Source organism: Elephantulus edwardii, unplaced genomic scaffold, assembly GCF_000299155.1.
Source record: "Elephantulus edwardii isolate Elephantulus edwardi_28Jun2011 unplaced genomic scaffold, EleEdw1.0 scaffold00047, whole genome shotgun sequence".
In the NCBI taxonomy this organism is placed as follows: domain Eukaryota; kingdom Metazoa; phylum Chordata; class Mammalia; order Macroscelidea; family Macroscelididae; genus Elephantulus; species Elephantulus edwardii.
The window spans coordinates 19,916,252-19,936,587 of NW_006399797.1; the positions used below are offsets into that span (position 1 = coordinate 19,916,252).

The 20,336-nt window shown below is 38.0% G+C and overlaps 1 protein-coding gene and 2 pseudogenes across 1 annotated transcript; 1 reads left to right on the forward strand and 2 right to left on the reverse strand.

The window, feature by feature from the left end:
* Nucleotides 1-66: 66 nt before the first annotated feature.
* On the forward strand, nt 67-11,576 carry LOC102849055 (annotated as a pseudogene).
* A 6,579-nt stretch (nt 11,577-18,155) lies between these two features.
* LOC102875095 (phosphatidylinositol N-acetylglucosaminyltransferase subunit Y-like) lies at nt 18,156-18,371 on the reverse strand (the record flags this gene model as incomplete). The annotated part of the gene is made up of 1 exon (XM_006886114.1): nt 18,156-18,371. A coding segment is annotated over one exon (216 nt), but the record flags the coding sequence as incomplete, so codon positions are not given.
* Nucleotides 18,372-18,443: 72 nt separating this feature from the next.
* LOC102849455 lies at nt 18,444-18,785 on the reverse strand (annotated as a pseudogene).
* Between the last annotated feature and the right edge of the window lie 1,551 nt (nt 18,786-20,336).

Here is a 20,336-nt window from a genome sequence, read left to right on the forward strand (position 1 = left end):
TGGGAAGCATAGCCGCCATCGCCTCAAAACAGGCTTAAGACAACGCCGAATGAGGGGGAAAGGGAGATGCCGACCAATTGCGCCGCGGCGGGCTGTGCTGCCACCTACAACAAGCACATTAACATCAGCTTCCACAGGTAACCTGGGCAGGGCGAGGGGGTGGCGGGCGCCGGAGCCCCTAGTCCGCTCCCTCGGGTGACAGAAACGCTGGGCCCCCTTTCATCACTAACGAGCAGCAGAGAGCATCGTGTTGGCGTGTATTTTGCAGGTCTGTAAAGTTTCTCCTCGGGGAAGATTTGTTCATTGAGGGTACAGTGACAGGAGGATTCCTTTCTTTCCTACTCTCGTTTTCTCCTTTTATTATCGGGGTAACACCTATGACACCTTGAGGGGAGGGATCTTCCTGTTCAAGTACGCAATCAAAGAGCTTGCTGTGTTCCCCTTAAATTTAGAAATTCTCTCGCTAACTTCGTTGGCATGGGAAGCACTTAGATAGATAACTGTCATACGCAGCAACTCAGCAAAGGAATTGAGGCCTTTCTGAGGTTTAAGGGGGAAATAAGCGATGTTATGGAAAGTGCTTAAAGTGTCATTCTTACTGCTGTTACTCTCTGTCTTCGAGTTGAATATGACTTAACAGCGACCCTAAAAACATCTGTGCACTTTTGAAAACCTGAATTTTCAGAGCAATCAAAATGTGTTAGTTCTTTCGAGTGAGAACTGTTGAAGGCACTTTGAATGCTGCCTTGACTGTTGTTGATGTGCTGCATCGGTTGTTGTGTTGTTGATGTGCCCCCAAATTGCTCTGAACTCTGCTCTGTGTTGAAGCACCCTTACTATCTCTGACACACCTACCCCCATTACCCGAGTCACTGAGTCAATCCATCTCATCAAGGATCTTCCTCTCCCAAGCATGACGACCTGCTCCAAGGACTGGTCCCTCCTTGCAACATGTCTAAAGTATGTTAGACAGAGCTTCAGAATCCTTGCCTCCAAGGAGCACCCTGATTTTGTCGATGGAAGGAAAAGACAGAAGCAGGGACACACAGGAATGGAGGTCAGGCCAGAAATCGTGAAGGCAGGGGGCTAACTGCTGGGAGAACTGGAGCCCCTATGTTATGCTTTTCTGGGTTTTTATTGAGAATCATCAGGAAGGTAAACAAAGGAAAATCACAAGTGAGTTATTTTTGTTAAGTGTGTCGGAGGCAACTCATAGCAACCCTGTATTTGGCTTCCCACAGCCTGGTTTCACTCTCCAGGATGAATCTGTTTGTTCTCCTAGCAGTTCATGGTGTATTCAATACTCTTCTCCAGTTGCCTCAATTATAATACCCTAACCCCACATCCATAGGTTTCAGAGATTGTAGAGCTTTACAGGAGCTTTCACATCTTTCTCCTTCACATTGTCACATCTTTAGGTCCAAATGGCTGATGGATTCAAACTGCTGATCTCAAGATTAGCAGTTAACTAGCTGTTTACCTTGGTTTCCAGTGCCTGCTTAGTGGAAAGTTCTGTTTTCATACACCTCACAAGATAATACTATTTTAGAATGGAGAAAACTATACCTTTGGCCTTCTCTCTACCATTATATGTACTCTTTTATTAAAATTTCCCACTTAATGTGAGGGCAAATGTGTGATGTTTCTATTTTTAAAACCACTTCATTCAATGATCCAATATTACTAAGGTCCAAATTTGCTGACACTGTGTTAGAATTAGAGAAAATTTTGATTATCTTAATTAAAAATTTAGGTTATAATGAGGGTGAAGACAAAGCTGTTAAGCACCACAAAAGAGACAGAATAAACATAACCTTGAAAAAACAAAAAGTGCTTCTGAAAGAATATAAATGTTTAGAAATGAGAACATAATAAAAAGTGAAAAGAAAAAACACAAGCATGTGCTCATTGTCTATATATTTCTGTTAAGTTTATCAACACATATATTTATTAGACTGTAATGAAGGCTTTTCTCTCAATTATAATACATTTAGGGGTAGAAGTAAGAGGGAGAGGGAAATGAGACCCTGAAAATCACATAAGAATTGAGTAGCTTTAGTTTTCAATCAGCTTTCATCCTGACATGGTGGTAGTACTAAGAACTGTCTTATTTAAGGGAACTATATTCCAGATACACTCCTTTTACTTCTATTATGTAATACCAATCTAATTTCTCCATGGTAAGCAAGATCAATATCACCAAACAGTTTGATAACGCCATTCTTTGCCTATTAGTCCCAAAGTAAGAAGGGTACAGAGGAACTGGAAGCAGCCTTCACTCCCTTTCAGTGGAATCATTATTGCGTTGCCTGGTGGGAACATTCCTCCCTCTGAAACTAAGACCTCAAGACATGCAGACTGCAACTACGATCCCAGAGGTGCACGGTTCGAATCCACCAGATGCTCTGCCGGGGAAGGAGGGGCAATCTCCTCCTGTACCAGTCAGATCTGATTTGACGGTACACGCACACAAAAATAATAAAATTTAAAAAAAAAACATACAGACTATAGAGACATTACAGAGATGGATAGCAAAAATTTTGCAAGTGGGTCACTCAGGGTGATAGTGAATTGTACAGCTCCCATCTTCACCCCTTGATTCTTGGCATCATGAACCCTGGAAATACAGAAGTAGCACCATATGTTTGATACTGGTTTAGAGCATGTAAAGCCTCAGGGAGAATATTGTTCCAGCCTAATAATATATTACCACCTAGCTGTCACCATAATTGTGTTCTTATCATTCTTTCAAGGGAACTCTGATGGTAAAGAGCTGTGCTGCCCCCTCAAAGGCAGGTAGTTCAAATCCATGAATGGGAAAAAGATGGACAGTCTCTTTCCATGTGATTTACTGCCTCTGAAAACCCACTAGATGGTCAGCTATGAGTCAGTTCCAACTAGACAGCACATAATAAAACCAACATCATTCTATCAAGTTAGGTGCTTTGTAAGAGAATGGAAAATATGGTAAGACCAGTAATTTCAGAGCTATAATACCTGCATCTTTTTCATATTTGACTGTTTATCCATTAAAAAATTAATGTTTTCATGTGTACCCCAGAAATTTAAGTCTTAAAAAAATAATAATACTATTCTTAGCCTGTTAATAGTTTAACTCCTCTCCTCTTTAGACATCTGGTTTTTAATCCCTATAAGATACATTGCTTAAATTTACAGTCTCCTTTTTTCTACATCTTATTAATCCACTCAAGTCTAAGTTCTTTTTCCAAAAAAAATCTGAAATTATTAATGAAATGCCCTTTATGTCATTCTGTATTCATTTTTCATAGTCTGTCATATGTAATCATAACCTCTTTAAAGCACTTCACTTTTTAAATTTAATTGACATTAATTTTGTCATTTTCTTCCAACTTCTCTGGCCCATCTTGAGTCTTCTCAGCCATCTCTCTCCCCCCACCCCCTCAGGTATTCCAACTCTAAATGACTTAGTTCCTATGATCTCAGTTATATCTATGTATTGATACCCCAGGTCCTTTTAATGTGTTGGAGACTGTAAGCCATATATATATTCAGTATTTCCTTGATCTCTCCAGTCTCTTACATTCAGTATGTCAAAACTGAGTTAATGGATTTGCCCAAATCTACCCCACTTCTAGTATATATGCTTCTTCAGTAATGGAAACACTATCTACCAGAAAATGTGAAGTATTCTTAACAGCATACACATCATTCTTCCCAAGTCCCAAAGACTACCACAAAAATATTCCTAGAACTAATACGATGCTTTATAATACCATCTAAGCCATCTTCTGTTGTATGTCATTATTTAAATCAATACCACCATTACATTTTGCTTGGATTATTACAGAATCTCTTAACTGAGTCACCTCCTCCACCCATGAATCCTACTCAATCTGTAATCAGTGATTTGGAAGTGTTTAACAACCAGTGCTGTACAGGGGCAGGAAATGGGGAGAAAAACAGGCTGGTTTATTATTAGCCCTTTTTTTTACTTTTTTTTAAAGGGGGTTTTAGTTTGTTTATTTGTTTTTCATTTTATTATTTGTGTGTGTACCATCAAATCAGATCTGACTGGCACAGGAGGATATTGTCCCTCCTTCTCCAGCAGAGCATCTGGTTGATTCGAGTTTTTTACTCTTTAAAATCATGATAGTTAATTGTATGGAGGATGAGACCCACTCGCTAAGGACAAGAAAGTGGTTGTGTGTTTGTGGTGAGTGTGTATGTGCATATGTGGAGGAGGAACTGTACACACACTAAGTGTGTGTCCAGAAGCTCTCTGTGCTTGAACTTGGCATGTGCATGTGTTAGGCAATGTGTGGGAGACAGGATTTGTGCATGTGAATCAGGGAAGGGATGTTGTGTACGTGGTGTATATTAGCCCAGTTTCTGTGATATAAATCTACCATGGCCAGTTTCAAACTGCTAACATGAAATTGATTATGGAGTTAAGATGTGTGCTTTACTACATTATGACATACTATTTCTGTCATACAGATAAAATTGTTATTGTTTGGTGTCGTCAAATAGAGTATGGGTCATAGCAACTTGGAACAACAGAGCTGAACCCTGTCCTATATTGTGCCATCCTTATCATCTCTAACATACTCCTCCCCTCTTAACAATATGCCCAAAGACAAAGCCTTGTCATCTTTGCCTCCAAGAAGCGTTCCAGCTGTACTCTCCCCCAGACATATATTTTTATTCTTTTGGCAGTCCATAGAATATTCAGCACTCTTCGCCAGCACCACAGCTTGAAGGCATCAGTTCTGTCATCCTTTTTCATTGTCCAGCTCGCAGATGCATAGTTCTTGTGTTATTGTTGTTAGGTGCCGTCGAGTCGTAGATGACTCATAGCGACCCTATGAATGAAAAGTGTGAGCACTGTTCGTACACAGAGTTTCTGGAGGCAAGCCATTTCGGAAGTAGATGCCACTCCTGCTTCCAGGCTTGTTTTAGTCAGGAAGCTCCAGCAAACACTGTCCACCATGGGTGACCATTATCACATTTGGCACATCACTGTCACAGTGTTCAGCATCACAGCAACCACAAGTTAACTCTGTACAGCCAATGCACAGACCAAGTGCTATACAACCTAGAAGAATGTTTGACAGGAAAACAATTTGAACCCGGCCTGAGGGCCACAGATTAAAATCACCCACCTTCGGCTTGGTAGCATAACTTTCCACTAGGCCAACATAGTTCTCTCTCTCTGTCATCGTTGTTATTGTTGTTAGGTGCTGTCGAGTCGTAGATGACTCATAGCGACCCTGTGAACAAATGGCCTGAGCACTGTTCGTACATAGAGTTTCCGGAGGCAAGCCATTTCGGAAGTGGATGCTGCTCCTGCTTCCAGGCTTGTTTTAGTCGGGAATCTCCAGCAAACACTGTCCACCATGGGTGACCATTACCACGTGTGGCACATCACTGCCACAGTGTTCAGCATCACAGCAACCACGAGTTACTTCTGTACAGCAACACACAGATAGTGCTATACCACCTAGAAGAATCAGATGCATAGTAATTGATTGAAAAGACCATGGCCTGAATCAGGTGCGCCTTAGTCTGACATCATTGCTCCTCAGTAATTTGGAGACTTCCCTGACTACTGACTTTCCCCATATAATGTGTCTCCTGATCTCCTGATTGCTGATACCAAGTATATTGATTATGGATCTAACTATGATTGATTCATTGACAGTTTTTCCATTTACCATTTGCCTCTTGGTCAAGTGGTGAGAATTTTTCTATTCTTGATATTGATGTTATCCATATTGAAGGCTGTAGTCTTTGAGTTTCTGCAACAAGTGCTGCAAGTGCTCCTCACTTTCAGCAATCAAGATTCTGTCATCTGCATGACACAGATTGTTGACAAGTCTTCCTCCAATCCTGAGACCACATTCTTTGCATAAAGTCCAGCTTCTCAAATGATTTGGTCAGCTTACAGATTGAATAGATATGGAGAGAGGATACAACCATGAAGTACACCTTTCCTGAATTTAAACCATGTAGTGTGTCCTTTCTCCATACCTTTTTAACCTATATCCAGAAGATTATACAGGAGGCTGGGCTCTATGAGTAGAAGTGTGGTGTCAGGATTGGTGGAAGATCTATCAACAATCTGTGTTATGCAGTTGACACAACCCTGCTTGCCGAAACTGAGGAGGACCTGAAGCACTTGCTACAGAAGGTCAAGAAGTGTAGCCTTCAATATAGATTGAGGCTCAAAATCAAGAATACAAAGATTCTCACCACTGGACCAATTGCCAGCATCAGGATGGATGGTGAAGAGATTGAGATTGTTCACAGCTTTAGTTTGCTTGGCTCCACAGTCAACACTCTTGGCACCAGCAGCCAGGAAATTAAAAGACATATTGCAATGGGAAAGTCTGTGGTTAGGGACCTCTCCGAAGTACTGAAGAGCAATGATGTCTCTCTGGAGACTAAGGTGTATCTGATACAGGCCATGGTCTTTTCAATCACTTGTTATACATCAGAGATTTGGACAATAACTAGGGAGGATAAAAGGAGAATTGATGCCTTTGAGCTTTGGTGTTGGAGAATAGTATTGAGGGTACCATGGACTGTTAAGAAAACAAACAGATTCATCCTAGAGAGGGTTAAACTGGGCGGCTCCTGGGAGGCAAGGATTCTGAGGCTTCGTCTAACATACTTTGGACATGTTGTAAGGAGGGATCAGTCCTAGGAGAGGGACATCATGCTTGGGACGGTGGAGGGCAGGCGCAGGAGAGGAAGACCCTCTAGGAGGTGGATTGATTCAGTGATTGGGGTAATCGGGATGGGTGTATCAGAGACAGTGAGATTGGCACAGGACAGAGCAGAGTTTAGGGCTGTTGTACGTAGGGTCACTGTGAGTTGCAAGCAACTCGATGGCATATAACAACAACAACAGTGTTGCCTTTATTTGGACAACAGCCTCTTGATCTAGGTAGAGGTTTTGAATGAGTATAATTAAGTGTTCTGTGATTTTTACTGTTCTTAACATTAGACATTATTTTTTTTGATCCACATGATCAAATGCTTTTGTTCATATACTTTGGACATCTTAGGAGGGACTGTTCTTTGTAGAGGGATCTCAAGCTTGGAAAGGTGAAGGGTCAGCAAAAGAGAGAAAGACCTTCAGCCAAATGGATTGATACAGTGACTGCTGCATGAGAATGCCAGATATTGTGAGATGGCACAGGATAGGACAGGTTTCAGATCTTGTTCATAGGGTCACTAAGATAAAATCAAATATAAAAATATATATACATACACATATATATTTTTTTGTTAGAGATATACATATAGCACTGCAAATCCAAAGGTATGTGGTTCAAACTCAAACAATTTACTACCTCTGAAAACCTGCTATGGATCAGTTCCAACAGAACACAACAACATATATGTATATATACAAAGGCTCTGTTGGCTTTGTAGTAATGAATAATGCTGCCAACACAAAGGTACACAGTTCCAATCCACCAGCTGCTCTGCCAGAGAAGGATGGGCAGTCTCCCCTGCAATTTACTGTCTCTGAAAACCTATTGGAGGATCATTTATGAGTTATTCCAACTTGGCAGTATACCACAATAGCTGAGTATGCATGTGTGTTTGTGTGCGAGAAAGAGAAAGAGAGTGTGTCTTAAATATTAACATGAAACAGTTTCTGTCTTGTTCTAATGACTGCATATTGGGAGTTTAAATTTTTTTTTTAAAAAAGTTTTTACTTTTTAGGTATTGTCAGAAATGTGATAAGTTGGAATTTGAGTTGCCTTTTTATTTTTTTCTTTTAAGATTTCCTTTGGATCCTAAAAGAAGAAAAGAATGGGTTCGCCTGGTTAGGCGCAAAAATTTTGTGCCAGGAAAACATACTTTTCTTTGCTCCAAGCATTTTGAAGCCTCCTGTTTTGACCTAACAGGGCAAACTCGACGACTTAAAATTGATGCTGTGCCAACCATTTTTGACTTTTGTACCCATATAAAGTCTGTGGTAGGTAATACTACTTGCCTTTTATCTTATGTTTACCATGTTTAGGACCTCTTCCTTTTTATATACAAAATGAAACAATTCAGAAGATGTTGACATTTATTATCATGCATCAAGAAAATTGGAAACCTTCCTCCTGTGTAATAGAGATACACACTATAATTAAAGCTCTCTTTTCCTGACTCCAATATTCTTTTCCTAATCTATATCGTTTCATTTCTATTCAAATCTTATGAATAATTGTCAATAATCAAAATGTATAAAATTAAGAAATCATGTGAGCTATATGACATCCAGCTTCACTTTGCTAATTTTAAGATGATACACAAATGATACTTAGAGTAACACACCCAGAGTTACACAGTATTTAAGTTCCGAGAGAACAGGAAGCTTTAGACAACTTGATAACTTAGGCTAAGTTTAAAGACTTGAAGGTTAAAGCTTAGGCGAGGAAAGAGTTTTTTACTTTACACAAAGCTAATGCAATGCCATAAGGAGAACAACAGCCAGGAGGTTGAGGAGTTAGTGGGAAATTGCCAAAATGAGAGCAAGTGAGAGAGAATGAAGTACAGATGAATCTATTAAAGCGATGTTCATATCTGGTTAGGGAAGATCTGATCAGTGAAGAGAAAGCTGGCTGAGACAAACAGATGTCTAAATGATGAGAAGACTTTGGAAAGGGAAGGAGATGCCTCTCAGATAGGAAATAACACAGCTTTTCTTGAGCTATTTAATATGAGTTAATAGTTGAAACAGGAGGTTGTGATGAACATCTACTGGAAAAAAGCTCCATAAGGCAAGAACTTGACCTGTTCACTTCTGAATTCCTAGCACTTCAAATAATATTTGATAGATTATGTGCACTCTCATATTTATTGAATTTGAAGTATACTCCTGTTTTTCTTACACCACTTTATTCAGTTATTTGCTCAGTAAATAATAAACTTTACATTTTGGTAAAAAGTCAGAGACTGGGGATATAAAGATAGAAAGTAGGGAGTGGCATAGCTAACCTAAAGTCCATGCCTCTCTGACTATTTGAATCTGCCAGCAGCACAGAGGAAAAAGATGAGCACTCTCCTATGTGATTTACAGCCTCAGAAACCCACTAGAAGGTCAACTGTGAATCGGTTCCAACTCAATGAGGAGGGGAACTTCCCAAGGAAATTGGAATAGCATCTGCAAGTTCATGAGGACTGGAAACATTTATTTATTTTTGTGTCTCTTAAGAACTGGCAAGGCATGTTTCAATAAATGGTGAATTAATGTAAGACACATGTTGTAAGGATGTGGTAGATTCTAGAACTATAAGTGCGTTAATATTAATTATATTAATAATAGGTTATATTAATATAACTTAAGATGACTGATGACAGAATAGGATGTTCTGGTGGTAAAGAGTTGTGCCGCCAACTCAAAGGCTGTTCCAGCCAGCTTCTCCAAGGGAGGAAGATGATTATTCTCCTCCCATGGGATTTACAGCCCTTGAAAACCCACTGGAGGGTCAGCTATAAGTTGGTTCTAACTCACAAACAAAAATGACAGAACAGGAAATTCTGATGGTGTACTCCTTAGTGAGTTTCACTGCAAACCAAAAGGCTACATATTTCCTGAAATGTAAATCCACCAGTGATTGTTCATCAGAAAGATGGGCAGTCTCCTTCCATTCCAATTTATAGCCTCAGAAGTCCAGTAGTGAGGTTATTCTGAGTTAGAACTGATTTGATGGTAGTGAGTTTGAGGGTTTTTTTTTTTTAGTTACAGAATGAGGCAAGATTCTAAACTGTTTAGCTTACCATCTTAAGATTTTCTTTTCTTTGTATGATAGGGAGGGAAAGAGGAATTTAGGTAGTACCAGAATATAAATAAAGTCTGTTAGATTTGTTCTGGAGACAGAAAATGGATTAGTGATCAAAACTAGAAGTAGAAAGATTAGTGGGGACGTTTTTTAATATTCAAGCCAGAGTTGATATGGACCTGATAGTGTAAATGGAGATAAGAACAATGGTGAAGAAGAGTCATAATTAAGATATTCAGGAGGTACAATTAATGGGACTAGATAACTGGATGAAAAAAGTAAGGAAAAGGGACTCTCAAGGTTTCTTATTTGACCGTAACTTCATAATTAGCTTTAAATCTTACATAACTGAAAAATTAATAATTTTTAGAGTTTTTACTTTGTGAATGTATTCCTATGAATCCTTCAAAAAATTTTTTTTATTAAGTAAAACTGCAGGTCTAAATAGTAGTCAAATTTAGAGGAGAATATTTCCCTGAAAAAGAGATCTTCAACTCAGTGTCAGAAATAAACAGAATATTTAAATACATTCTTAATTGACCTTAGTAAGAAAATTGCAAAGATATTAAAAATCACATTCAGTAATTTAGAAGAGACTTTGGGAGTCTTTTGTCCATTTGAAAACCAATATTTTAATGTCCTGGAAGGAGAACAAAAAATAAATAGGTAGCTATCGTTGATTCAAGAGGGAACTCTCTTGGTGTTGTGGTAAGGATTAGCACTAGGTTATGAGAATACCTTCTTAAAGACACGCAGTTTGAAACTGCCAGCTTCAACCCCAGGGGAAAATGAACAGTTCTCCCTTGAAATTTACCGCCTCTGAAAACCCACCAGAGGGTGCTTGCTTTGGCAGAACATATACTAAAATGGGAACGATACAGAGAATATTAGCATGGCCCCTGCACAAGGATGACACGCAAATTTGTGAAGCGTTCCATATTTTTTAGAACAAGCACGAGGATCCAAGGGGAGGGGGCTTAATCATAGGGTCACACAATTTGATGGGTGGAGGGAGGCGTGGGTAAAGGAAAGGGGAGAGATCTGGTGTGAAAAACAATGTATGCAAACTTTAAGAACTTTGTATGTAAACCAGTATAAGTTTTAAAAAAAATGAAAAAAAAAAATCAAGACCCAAAAGATTGTAACAAGAAAACCCAAAAAACGCACCGCAGGGCTAACTATGAATGAGTCATTGCTGACTCAGTGGTACATAGCAACTGTTTATTCAAACAACTGAGAAACTTCATCTGTGATTACATAAAATAGTTGCTGTTACCTATTGACGTTTTTAAAATCTATTCTTAAAAAAGCAGTTTAAAAATCCTGTTACACAAAATTTACTGACTTGTGATAGTCTGTAATTTATATATAACCCTCTTTATTTTTATGCAGAAACTGAAATCAAGAACTCTTTTAGAAAAACCCAACAGTTGTACTCCAGCAGGATCATCTAAGACAAGTATTAGTATTCAGCAAGTATTACTTGAACACAGTTATGCCTTTAGGAGCCCTATGGAGGCAAAAAAGAGGATCATTAAGCTGGAAGAAGAAATTGCAAGCTTAAAAAGAAAAATGAAAACTTGCCTGCAAAAAGAACGCAGAGCAACTAGACGATGGATCAAAGCCACATGCTTGGTGAAGAATTTAGAAGCAAATAACATGTTACCCAAGGGCACATCAGAACACATTTTACCAACTGCCTTAAGCACTCTTCCTTTGGAAAATTTCAAGATGCTTGAACAAGATCAACAGGATAAAACATTATCAATTCTCCAAGTCTGAAACACCAAAAGTACCTTCCTATAAGATTAGCTTGCAAAGTCATACCCACCCTTCATTCCATTCTGAGGTAAAAATATTTAAGGTAGTTATACTGGGTAAGTAAGGCAAGGTTAATATCCGTTATTCATAGAATCATTGTGAGTCAAAGAAGACTCAACAGCACCTAACAACAATGCCGAAATTGGGTTAATAAAGGTTTACTTGAAGTAACGTTTATTACTGTATAACTTATGAAGACTTGATTACAAAACACTATAATGGACAACTTTTTATAAAGCTATTTAAAATGAATGTAAGTGCCTTATGTGAAAATTACTTAAAAATTTTGTTAGGAAATTGTATGTTTGCAAAGTGGTTTTTGTTCTGGTCTTTTAAACTACTTTTGTAAAAACAGTCTAATAAGTAACATGTTTAATACTAGGGAAAATCATTTTTACTATACCAAAGTTGGGATATCTCATTCTAAGTAAGATACTTAATAGAGTAACCAACATTAAATAAGACCTTGGAAAATTGCTAGGTTTTGTATTCATTAATTACTACCACTGTGATTTGGAGAATTTATAGAGAAAAAGAACTGAGGACAGGACAAGTTATTTTCCTTAACATTTTGTGTCTTTTTTTACCAGTAAAATTTATAAATCCCTCAAAGGAAGATTTTAAGTTAGTTTGTAAAATATTTTTAATGTTAACCACATTTTCCAAACTACATAAGGCCTCATGTACCTCAGAGTAGTAAAAACTGGTAGCTCTAAAAAAGTATCGTATGGTAATGCAAATTTCAGGACTTAGTTTTTACATTAATTAATAATGTATACTCCTCTTTTTTCCCCTGTGATAAAAGTAGTCTATGTCCAATTTCTAAAATGACACATTAATAAACAAGTATGCTACAAATTTCCATGTTAGGCATATTCCATCTGCCCTCACCTGTGTTGATATCAAAACCCTTGTATTGTTTTGTTGGGTATTTTTCAGCTATTTTCTATAACATTTTATACCTCAAAAACAGCATATCTGTTTAGCAGAATTTTTTTTTCACTTTCTTTTATAAACCCACAGAATTTAATCACAGAAAAGTACTTACCCTGTTATGACTTCACATTTTATAACTTAAAAAAAGTAGAATCATCTTATGCATCATGTTGCTTTTTACATCCCTTTTTTAGTGAGCATCAAATAGAGCAAAATCATTATGCATAAAGGAAGTGAAGTAGGACTCTTAAAATACATATCTGTCTATAGTAAAGCTATGCAAATGCTAACATTGTTTTACAAAATAATATCTGAATGAGTCTTAGAGTTGTCACTTGAACAATTAAGGGGTTTGTCTTATTTTGCCAAATGTTTAATTCAAACCTTTCCTTTTTTTTTTCTTCTTAAGCTTTATTTTTTTAAATAATTTTAATGAGCATTTACAGAGATTTTGGATTTCCATTCATTCATTGCTGCACTTCTCTCCCCACCCAGCCCTCCCCCCACACACAACACCCAGTTCGCTCCTCTCTTTCAAAAGTATAACAAACACTCCCTCCCTGGGACACAATCCCCCCACAGCCTTCCCGCCGCCCCAAGTACATTCCACTATGCATCCTTAATTGTGGACTCTTGTGATAAACAGCTTTGATCAAATCATGTGAAAATTTACTTCTATATATTCAAGTTATTTAATCCTAATTCAAATTCTGATATAATCCTATAAAAATAGCATAAATCCAGTCATAAATGGCTATAAATCTTTCTTGTATGCTTCTGTTTAAAAAAAAAAAGGTAAAACATTTTTGTCAACCATTTACTTTCCTGACTCTGTTTTAGATAACATGCTCAGAACATAGCAACAGTATTTTTTAAATAGTATTAACACCCTTTCTTTTAATAAGGAGTGTCTCCCAAGTAACTAGATTTCACAAATCCAATGATAGGAAAAGCTTATTTTCATTTCCATCTGGCCAAATATATATAAAAATCCTTTGAAGTATGTTAGACTTTTTGTCTTATATAACTCCCTGGAATAATTATTACATATCTTGTTTTCCCATGATTTCATGTATCTTTTCACCAGTATGTACTCTCCAGCAAACACCAGATATACTTAATAACCTCAGATATGTTGTACAAGTAATATTTGAACATAAGCTTTTTTCAAATAAAGAGTCATGTGTGTTACATCCTCAAATAGAAAACAAAAGACAGTAGTAGAGGCAGGTTGGTTCTTACTATCTTCATAATATTTAAAATAAGAATATAAAGTTTTGGGGAGCTCTGGTGGCCTAGTGGCAAGGAGCTGCAACTACAATCCCAGAGGCGCACGGTTTGAATCCACCAGATGCTCTGCCAGGGAAGGAGGGACAATCTCCTCCTGTACCAGTCAGATCTGATTTGACGGTACATGCACACAAAAATAAATAATTTTTTTAAAAAAAGAATATAAAGTTTTACACAAAGTTAACTTAAATCTTCATTATTATCCGATACCATTGACTATAAACTACTACAAAGTAGGGGAGGTTTTGTTTGTTTTTTTAATAAAACCACTCAGACTGCATTCTCTCCCTCTTACTCTCCCATGATGGAAGAGAAGAATACATGTTATTTTAAAGTAGATTTTCTTTTTGTCCATTTCATTTTTATGTACTGTCCTAGTATCACACACCTTTCCTACTTCAAATTGTTTTTTATCAACATTAATACTTAAAGAAAGTCTAAAAGGAGTCTTTCAAAATCATGTTTTTAGTTTGTTAATAGAGGTCTTATTCCTTTGATTTTATACCATAAAACTAATCAAAATTATTATTTCTCTTTGGCCTCTTGCTAGACACAACTCAGATTCTCCTTCAATTCTTTGTTAAACACTAGACAGGAAACATCTGCAAAGAACTAACTAGCCAAAGGCTAGGAACTTGATAGAAAGATGAATGTAGTTTTCTGCCATCAGTTTGCTCAATCTCCTGAGAGAAACATACATGTATAATACAATATGATAAAAGCTGTTGAATTCAAATTGAATGAGGATTCAATTCTAGAATTTCGTGTAATACTTTTCTTTTGAAACGAAGTTCTTAACCAAAGGGAAGGTAAAGAATTTTAGTGTTGACTTAATGACAGTGTAAATTTTTCGAGAGCTTTTAGACATTTTAACCCTTCAAAATAAACACTGAACAATTCATTATTAATAGTATTTTTACTAAAAGCATAGCTAAGTTACTGTATCAAAGCCAATGACTGAAGTTTATTTAAAATTTTATGTTTGTGCACAGTAACACTAACAGATTTTAAAGTCAGTTTTATTAACTTAGTTTTAAACAAAGCACTTCAACATCTACTTATTCTCACATTATGTAATTCTGTGGTGTCTCTGATTTGCAGATGACTAAATTTTTGTATTATTTGTGTATTCATCCTGTCATTTCTATATGCCAGTAGATTGAACACTGGTCTTCTGCCTCCAAATCTCATTGTTTGCTCTCCTCATTATAATCCTCTGTTTAACATTATGAATCATGGTACTAAATCAGGACAACTATGTATCAAAAACTGAAAAATGTGTGTGTGTGTGTGTGTGTGTATGCACACACATATAGAAGATTGTCTGTGAGGTAATTGATGATTTTTCTAGGTAAGCATTATGATGTTTTCTTTCATCTCTTAATCTTAGACGACGGGTATATTTTACTTTTGGTATAATAAAATGATTCATCTTTATGCCAGAATGTGGGATTCTTTTGATATTTAGACAGCTGGAAACTTTCTAAGGTAATACTTTTGTAATATATATTAAGCAACTGTATATTGTGCTCACAAAAAAAAATGTATTCTGAGTATGTTAATATTAAAAACTTTTTTCCAAGGATATTACAGTGCTTTTTCTTTCCAAAAATAGATATAAACTTTGTTGAGCAAATCCTCTTAAATTGATGTGGAAGTCCATTCTTGAGTGAAGCAAACTATAAACCAAATAAAGGCATGTAAAACCTGGAACAGGGAAATCTGGTGGCCTAGTTGTAAGGAGCTGGGCTGTTAACTTAAAGGCACACAATTCAAATCACCCTGGTGTTCCACAGGCAAAAGATGAGCAATTTCCCATGCAATTTACAGCCTCTGAAAACCCACTGGAGTATAAGCCAAGAGTAGGTTCAGACTTGCTAGCATTCAAAGAGGAATTCTTTACATTGAACATTAATCCAAATGTACATTAACATTTATTGATACTGTTTTATCTTTTCCTTTTTATTACTATTCTGGTGAGCATTTACAAAACAAATTGGTTTTCCATTCAACTTTTCAGACACTTTGGGGCATTAAAATGCCCACAGTGTAGCTACTTTCTTTGCACTTCTCTGTGAGTCTCACTTCTGATAATTCTCCTATCTTAATCCTTCCTGTCCTGGGAGCATTATCCCTGAGCAAATGCTATCCTTGTGATCTTCTGTGGTTCCTTCTAAAAAGCAGGTGCCTCCCTGGTGTCACTGCTCACCTTAGAGGCCTGTCTAGGGAGAAAGTTGAACCATAGAGTGAGTTTTCTTCTAGATTCAAAGGATAATGGTCATAGTTTTAGGACAGACCAGTATGTCTGGCCATTTTTTAGTTGCACATTTTTTGCTCTCTCCATAACCACCTATTGTGCCCTTTTAAGAATGTTGACACATTTAAATTCTGGTTAGGCATTCTAGACCACATAAATGAAAGGCTAAAAATTTTAGCAATTCTGACAATTTCAGGTGCAAAGATTTGTTATAGATATCATTATCAAGGCATTTTTAATAATTTCTGATTATAAGTTTAAATAACAGTATGTTTATTACATAAAGTACCACACAGCTATTAAAGTGTTTATTTTGTAGAACAAATGATAACTAGAAAATGCAAGACTTGAGGACTTTGAATTGTGGTGTTGGAGGAGCGTACTGAGTAGCCCATGGACTGCCAAAACAAGAATTCCATCTTGGATGAAGTGCTGTCAGGGTGCTCCTTGTAGGCAGATTCTGAATCTCCACCTTACATACTTTTGTCCTATTACCAGGAGGGACCAATCCTTGGGAAGAGGCATCATGCTGGGAAAGGTAAAGGATCAAAGGAAGAGGAAATCTCTTAACTAGATGAATTGATACTGTGACTAACAATGGGCTCAAGCAGGGAGCTCTGGTGGCCTAGTGGCAAGAAGCTGCACTGCAACTCCAGAGGTACGCAGTTCAAATCCACCAGATGTGCTGCTGGAAAAGGAGGGGCAATCTTCTCCTGTACCAGTCAGATCTAATTTGACGGTACACTGAAAAAAAAATAATAATAAAAGTTTGAAAAAAAAAAAACCCACCACAAACCAGCAATGGGCTCAAGCATCTGGACAAATGACAGGATGGTGCACAATAAGTCAAGGTTCAGATCTGTTCATAGAGTTGCTATGAGTCATATAATCAACTCAAAAGCACATTGTTGTTGTTAGATGCCACAGCAACCCTATAAATAACAGATCTGAACCCTGCCCTTTACCATGTCACACTTCTTGACCACTAGAGCCCATTGCAGCAGTCACTGTCAATCCCTCTGGCTGAGGGTCTTATTTTGCCCACTCCACCTTTCCAACCATGAGTCCCTCTCCAAGGAATAGCCTCTCCTAAAAAAATACTGATGTAAGAAAGACATGGCTTTATCACCTTTGCCTTGAAGGAGCACTCTGGCAGCACTTTCTCCAAGACATACTTGATTTTTTGTCAGTCCATGGGATAGTCACTATGCTTCTCCAACACCACAGCCCAAAGGCATCAATTCTTTTGTCATTCTTATTCATTGTGCAGTTCTCAGATGCATAGCAAGTGATTAGAAAGAAACTTGGAGATACCAATTGGTATATTTCAACTAACAGATGCAGCCTTGAATGCTCTCACCAGTCTATGCCAGAAAATTTAGAGGACAATCTTCAAAATGGATTACATCTCAATGTCAAGAGAGCAAAAATTATTTCCCCTGGACCAACAGGCAACATCATGATAGAGAAAAGATTAAAGTTTTCAAAATACTGCTTTTTAATATTTTAATCTGCACAATAATTAGCTAAGAGACTTAGAGAAAACTAGGATGAACCAGACAGACACGGTCTCTGTCTTCAAGGCTATTTAAAATAATCTGCTTGTTTATTCTTTTTTTTCAAATATATTAATTTGTAGGGTTTTTTTAATCACACTAGTTCAAATGTGTTTCTTCACAGCTACTCTAGTACAGTTCTTTTGGAATTATTCATTCCTAGCATGTTACTTAAAGAATGAATCTAAACAAACAATATTCCAAATGATCAACTTTCAAATGAAAAGACGGGATAAAGAATATGGTTATTAGCTAATGATTATGGCTGTTAAGCATCAACAAGACACATCACTTCCTCTACTATAGGAATTAATATTTTAGATTAGGGCTTTCAAATAATATAGAGCAAACAAGAGTACAATAAATAAGGCTTCTGTAGTTCAAGCTTCCCATAATCCTTATGCCTCTGACATAGCACGGCAAGAAATCTTTCCTCCAAACTAAATGAGATTACAATATTTCAATCTAATTGAAGTTTCATGGACAGAAGTCCAAGACATATATACAATCTTGACTATGGTTGTATTAATTATGTCTGAAAAGCTTAATACCCATCCAAGTCCAAAGGTGGAAGAAGACATAAACTGGTATGGTGATTGGCAGGAGCAGACTGTAAAAGCAAAGGCTGGTTGTGCTAGTGCAACCCTGAGGGAAATTACCTTCCACAGAGGCTGAGTAGAACAGTCCTGTTAGAGAAACCAGGGGAATCAGCACAGTCAAGGTAGGAAGAGACAGAAATAGTCTTCTCTTCCACCTACGCCCCACCACACTGACTTTTTAAATCGTATCAGTATTGTTGTTTTTAACTATGGTTTAGTGCTGCTCCTCTTCTTCTTTCTTCTTATTTTGATGTATCATCCTGCCTGTGGAATCATATTAGAAATACCATCAATGACAGGATAGGCTATTCCTAACTCTTCATTAATCAATTTATTGGTTGATGCTTCATATCTGAGCGGCTTCTTGGAGAGTGGGCACACCAGGAACTCCAGCAACGCCGGGTCCAAGGAGCCGAGCGGCTCCTCCGCCCTCCCACTCGGGTCCCCCCGACTGTCACGGCCACAATGCGTGCAGATACCTGCGGGCGACAGGGGACAGACGCGCGCGCGTGGCCCGCAGCACTGAGGCGAGCCGGTTGCAGGCTCCAAGCTGCATGGTCCGACAACCAGCGTCCTCACCTTGCTTGTTTATTCTTGCCTAAACTGATCCTCACCTTCCGTTTTCTTAGAATGAGTTAAATTGAATACAGCAAATAAAATTTTTAAAATCTGTGCTCTAATGTTTAAACTGCACTGCAATCCTGAAGGCATGCGGTTTGAGGCCACCAAGGATGGGTAAGGATGGGTAATCTCCTCCCAAGTGATTAACTGCCTCTGAAAACACGCTGGAGGGTCGGCAAAGGGTCGGTTCCAACTCCATGGTACCACACATACAATGTTTATTATCAGGAAAGAAGTGGAGAGGATACAATTTCCTTCAGCAGCCACAGATGTCAGAGAGCTAAAGACTGATGTGGGACTGAGCTGTACTGGAACTACCTTTCAACCAAGGAGAGCCAAGGCCTCAGGTTTTCTAGAATGCTTAGAGAGACACCATTGACAGAACTGAAGCTTTGTAACAAGTGGCTCAAAGCCAAGAAGCTGAAGGTCAGAGCGCAGGCAAGCATGCCTCAAAAGCTGTCTCATCTGAAGGATTATATCCAGTTTTTGACAAGAATTGTAACCTATTACTCCTCCAATAGCTCTAGTGCCCTAGAGGTTAAAGGTAGCAATCCCAAAAGGCATGCAGTTTAAATCCACCAGGGACTCTGAGGGAGAAAACCAGGCAAACTCTTCTCGTGTAATTTACAGCCTCTTCAAGTTCCAACTTGATGTCACATAACAACAACATAGAAGGAACTATGTCTAGCTGTAATTGTCAATCTCCAGCAACCAGTCTGGTATATTTTAGATACTAAATGAAATTACTTCAATGAATGCTTCCTGAAACTGAGGAGGACCTGAAGCATTTTTTGCTGAAGGTCAAGGACTATAGTCTTCAATATTAATTGAAGCTCAACATCAAGAAAACTAAGATTGTCACCACCCAACCAATTGAAAGCCGCAAAGTAGATAGAAAAGAGATTGAGATTGCTAACAATTTCAGCTTACTCAATTCCACAATCAACACTATTGGCACCAGCAGTCAGGAAATCAAAAGATGAATTGCATTAGGAAAATCTGCTATCAGGGACCTCTCCAGGCTGAAGACTAAGATGCATTTGATCCAGACCATGGTCTTCAAAATTATTTGCTATGCATCAGAGAACTGGACAGTGACCAAGGATGACAGAAGAATAAATGTCTTTGGGTTGCGGTGCTGGGGAAGAGTGTTGAACATACTACTATGGGCCTCCAAAAGAACAAACATGTCTGTCTTGGAGAGGGGTGAAACCAAACTGCTCCTCAGTGGCAAGGATTTTGAGCCTCTGTGTCACATACTTTGGGTATGTGGCATGGAAGGACCAGTCCTTGGAGAAGGTCATCATGCTTGGAAGGGTGGGGGGATAGCACAGGAGAGGAAGACCCTGGAAGAGATGGATTAGTATAGTAACTGGAGTAATGGGGTAGGTGTGGTGGATACTGTGAGATTGGCTCAGGATAGAGCAGGGTTCAGAGTGCACAGGGTTGCTATGAGTTGTGGGTGATCCAATAGCACATAACAAAA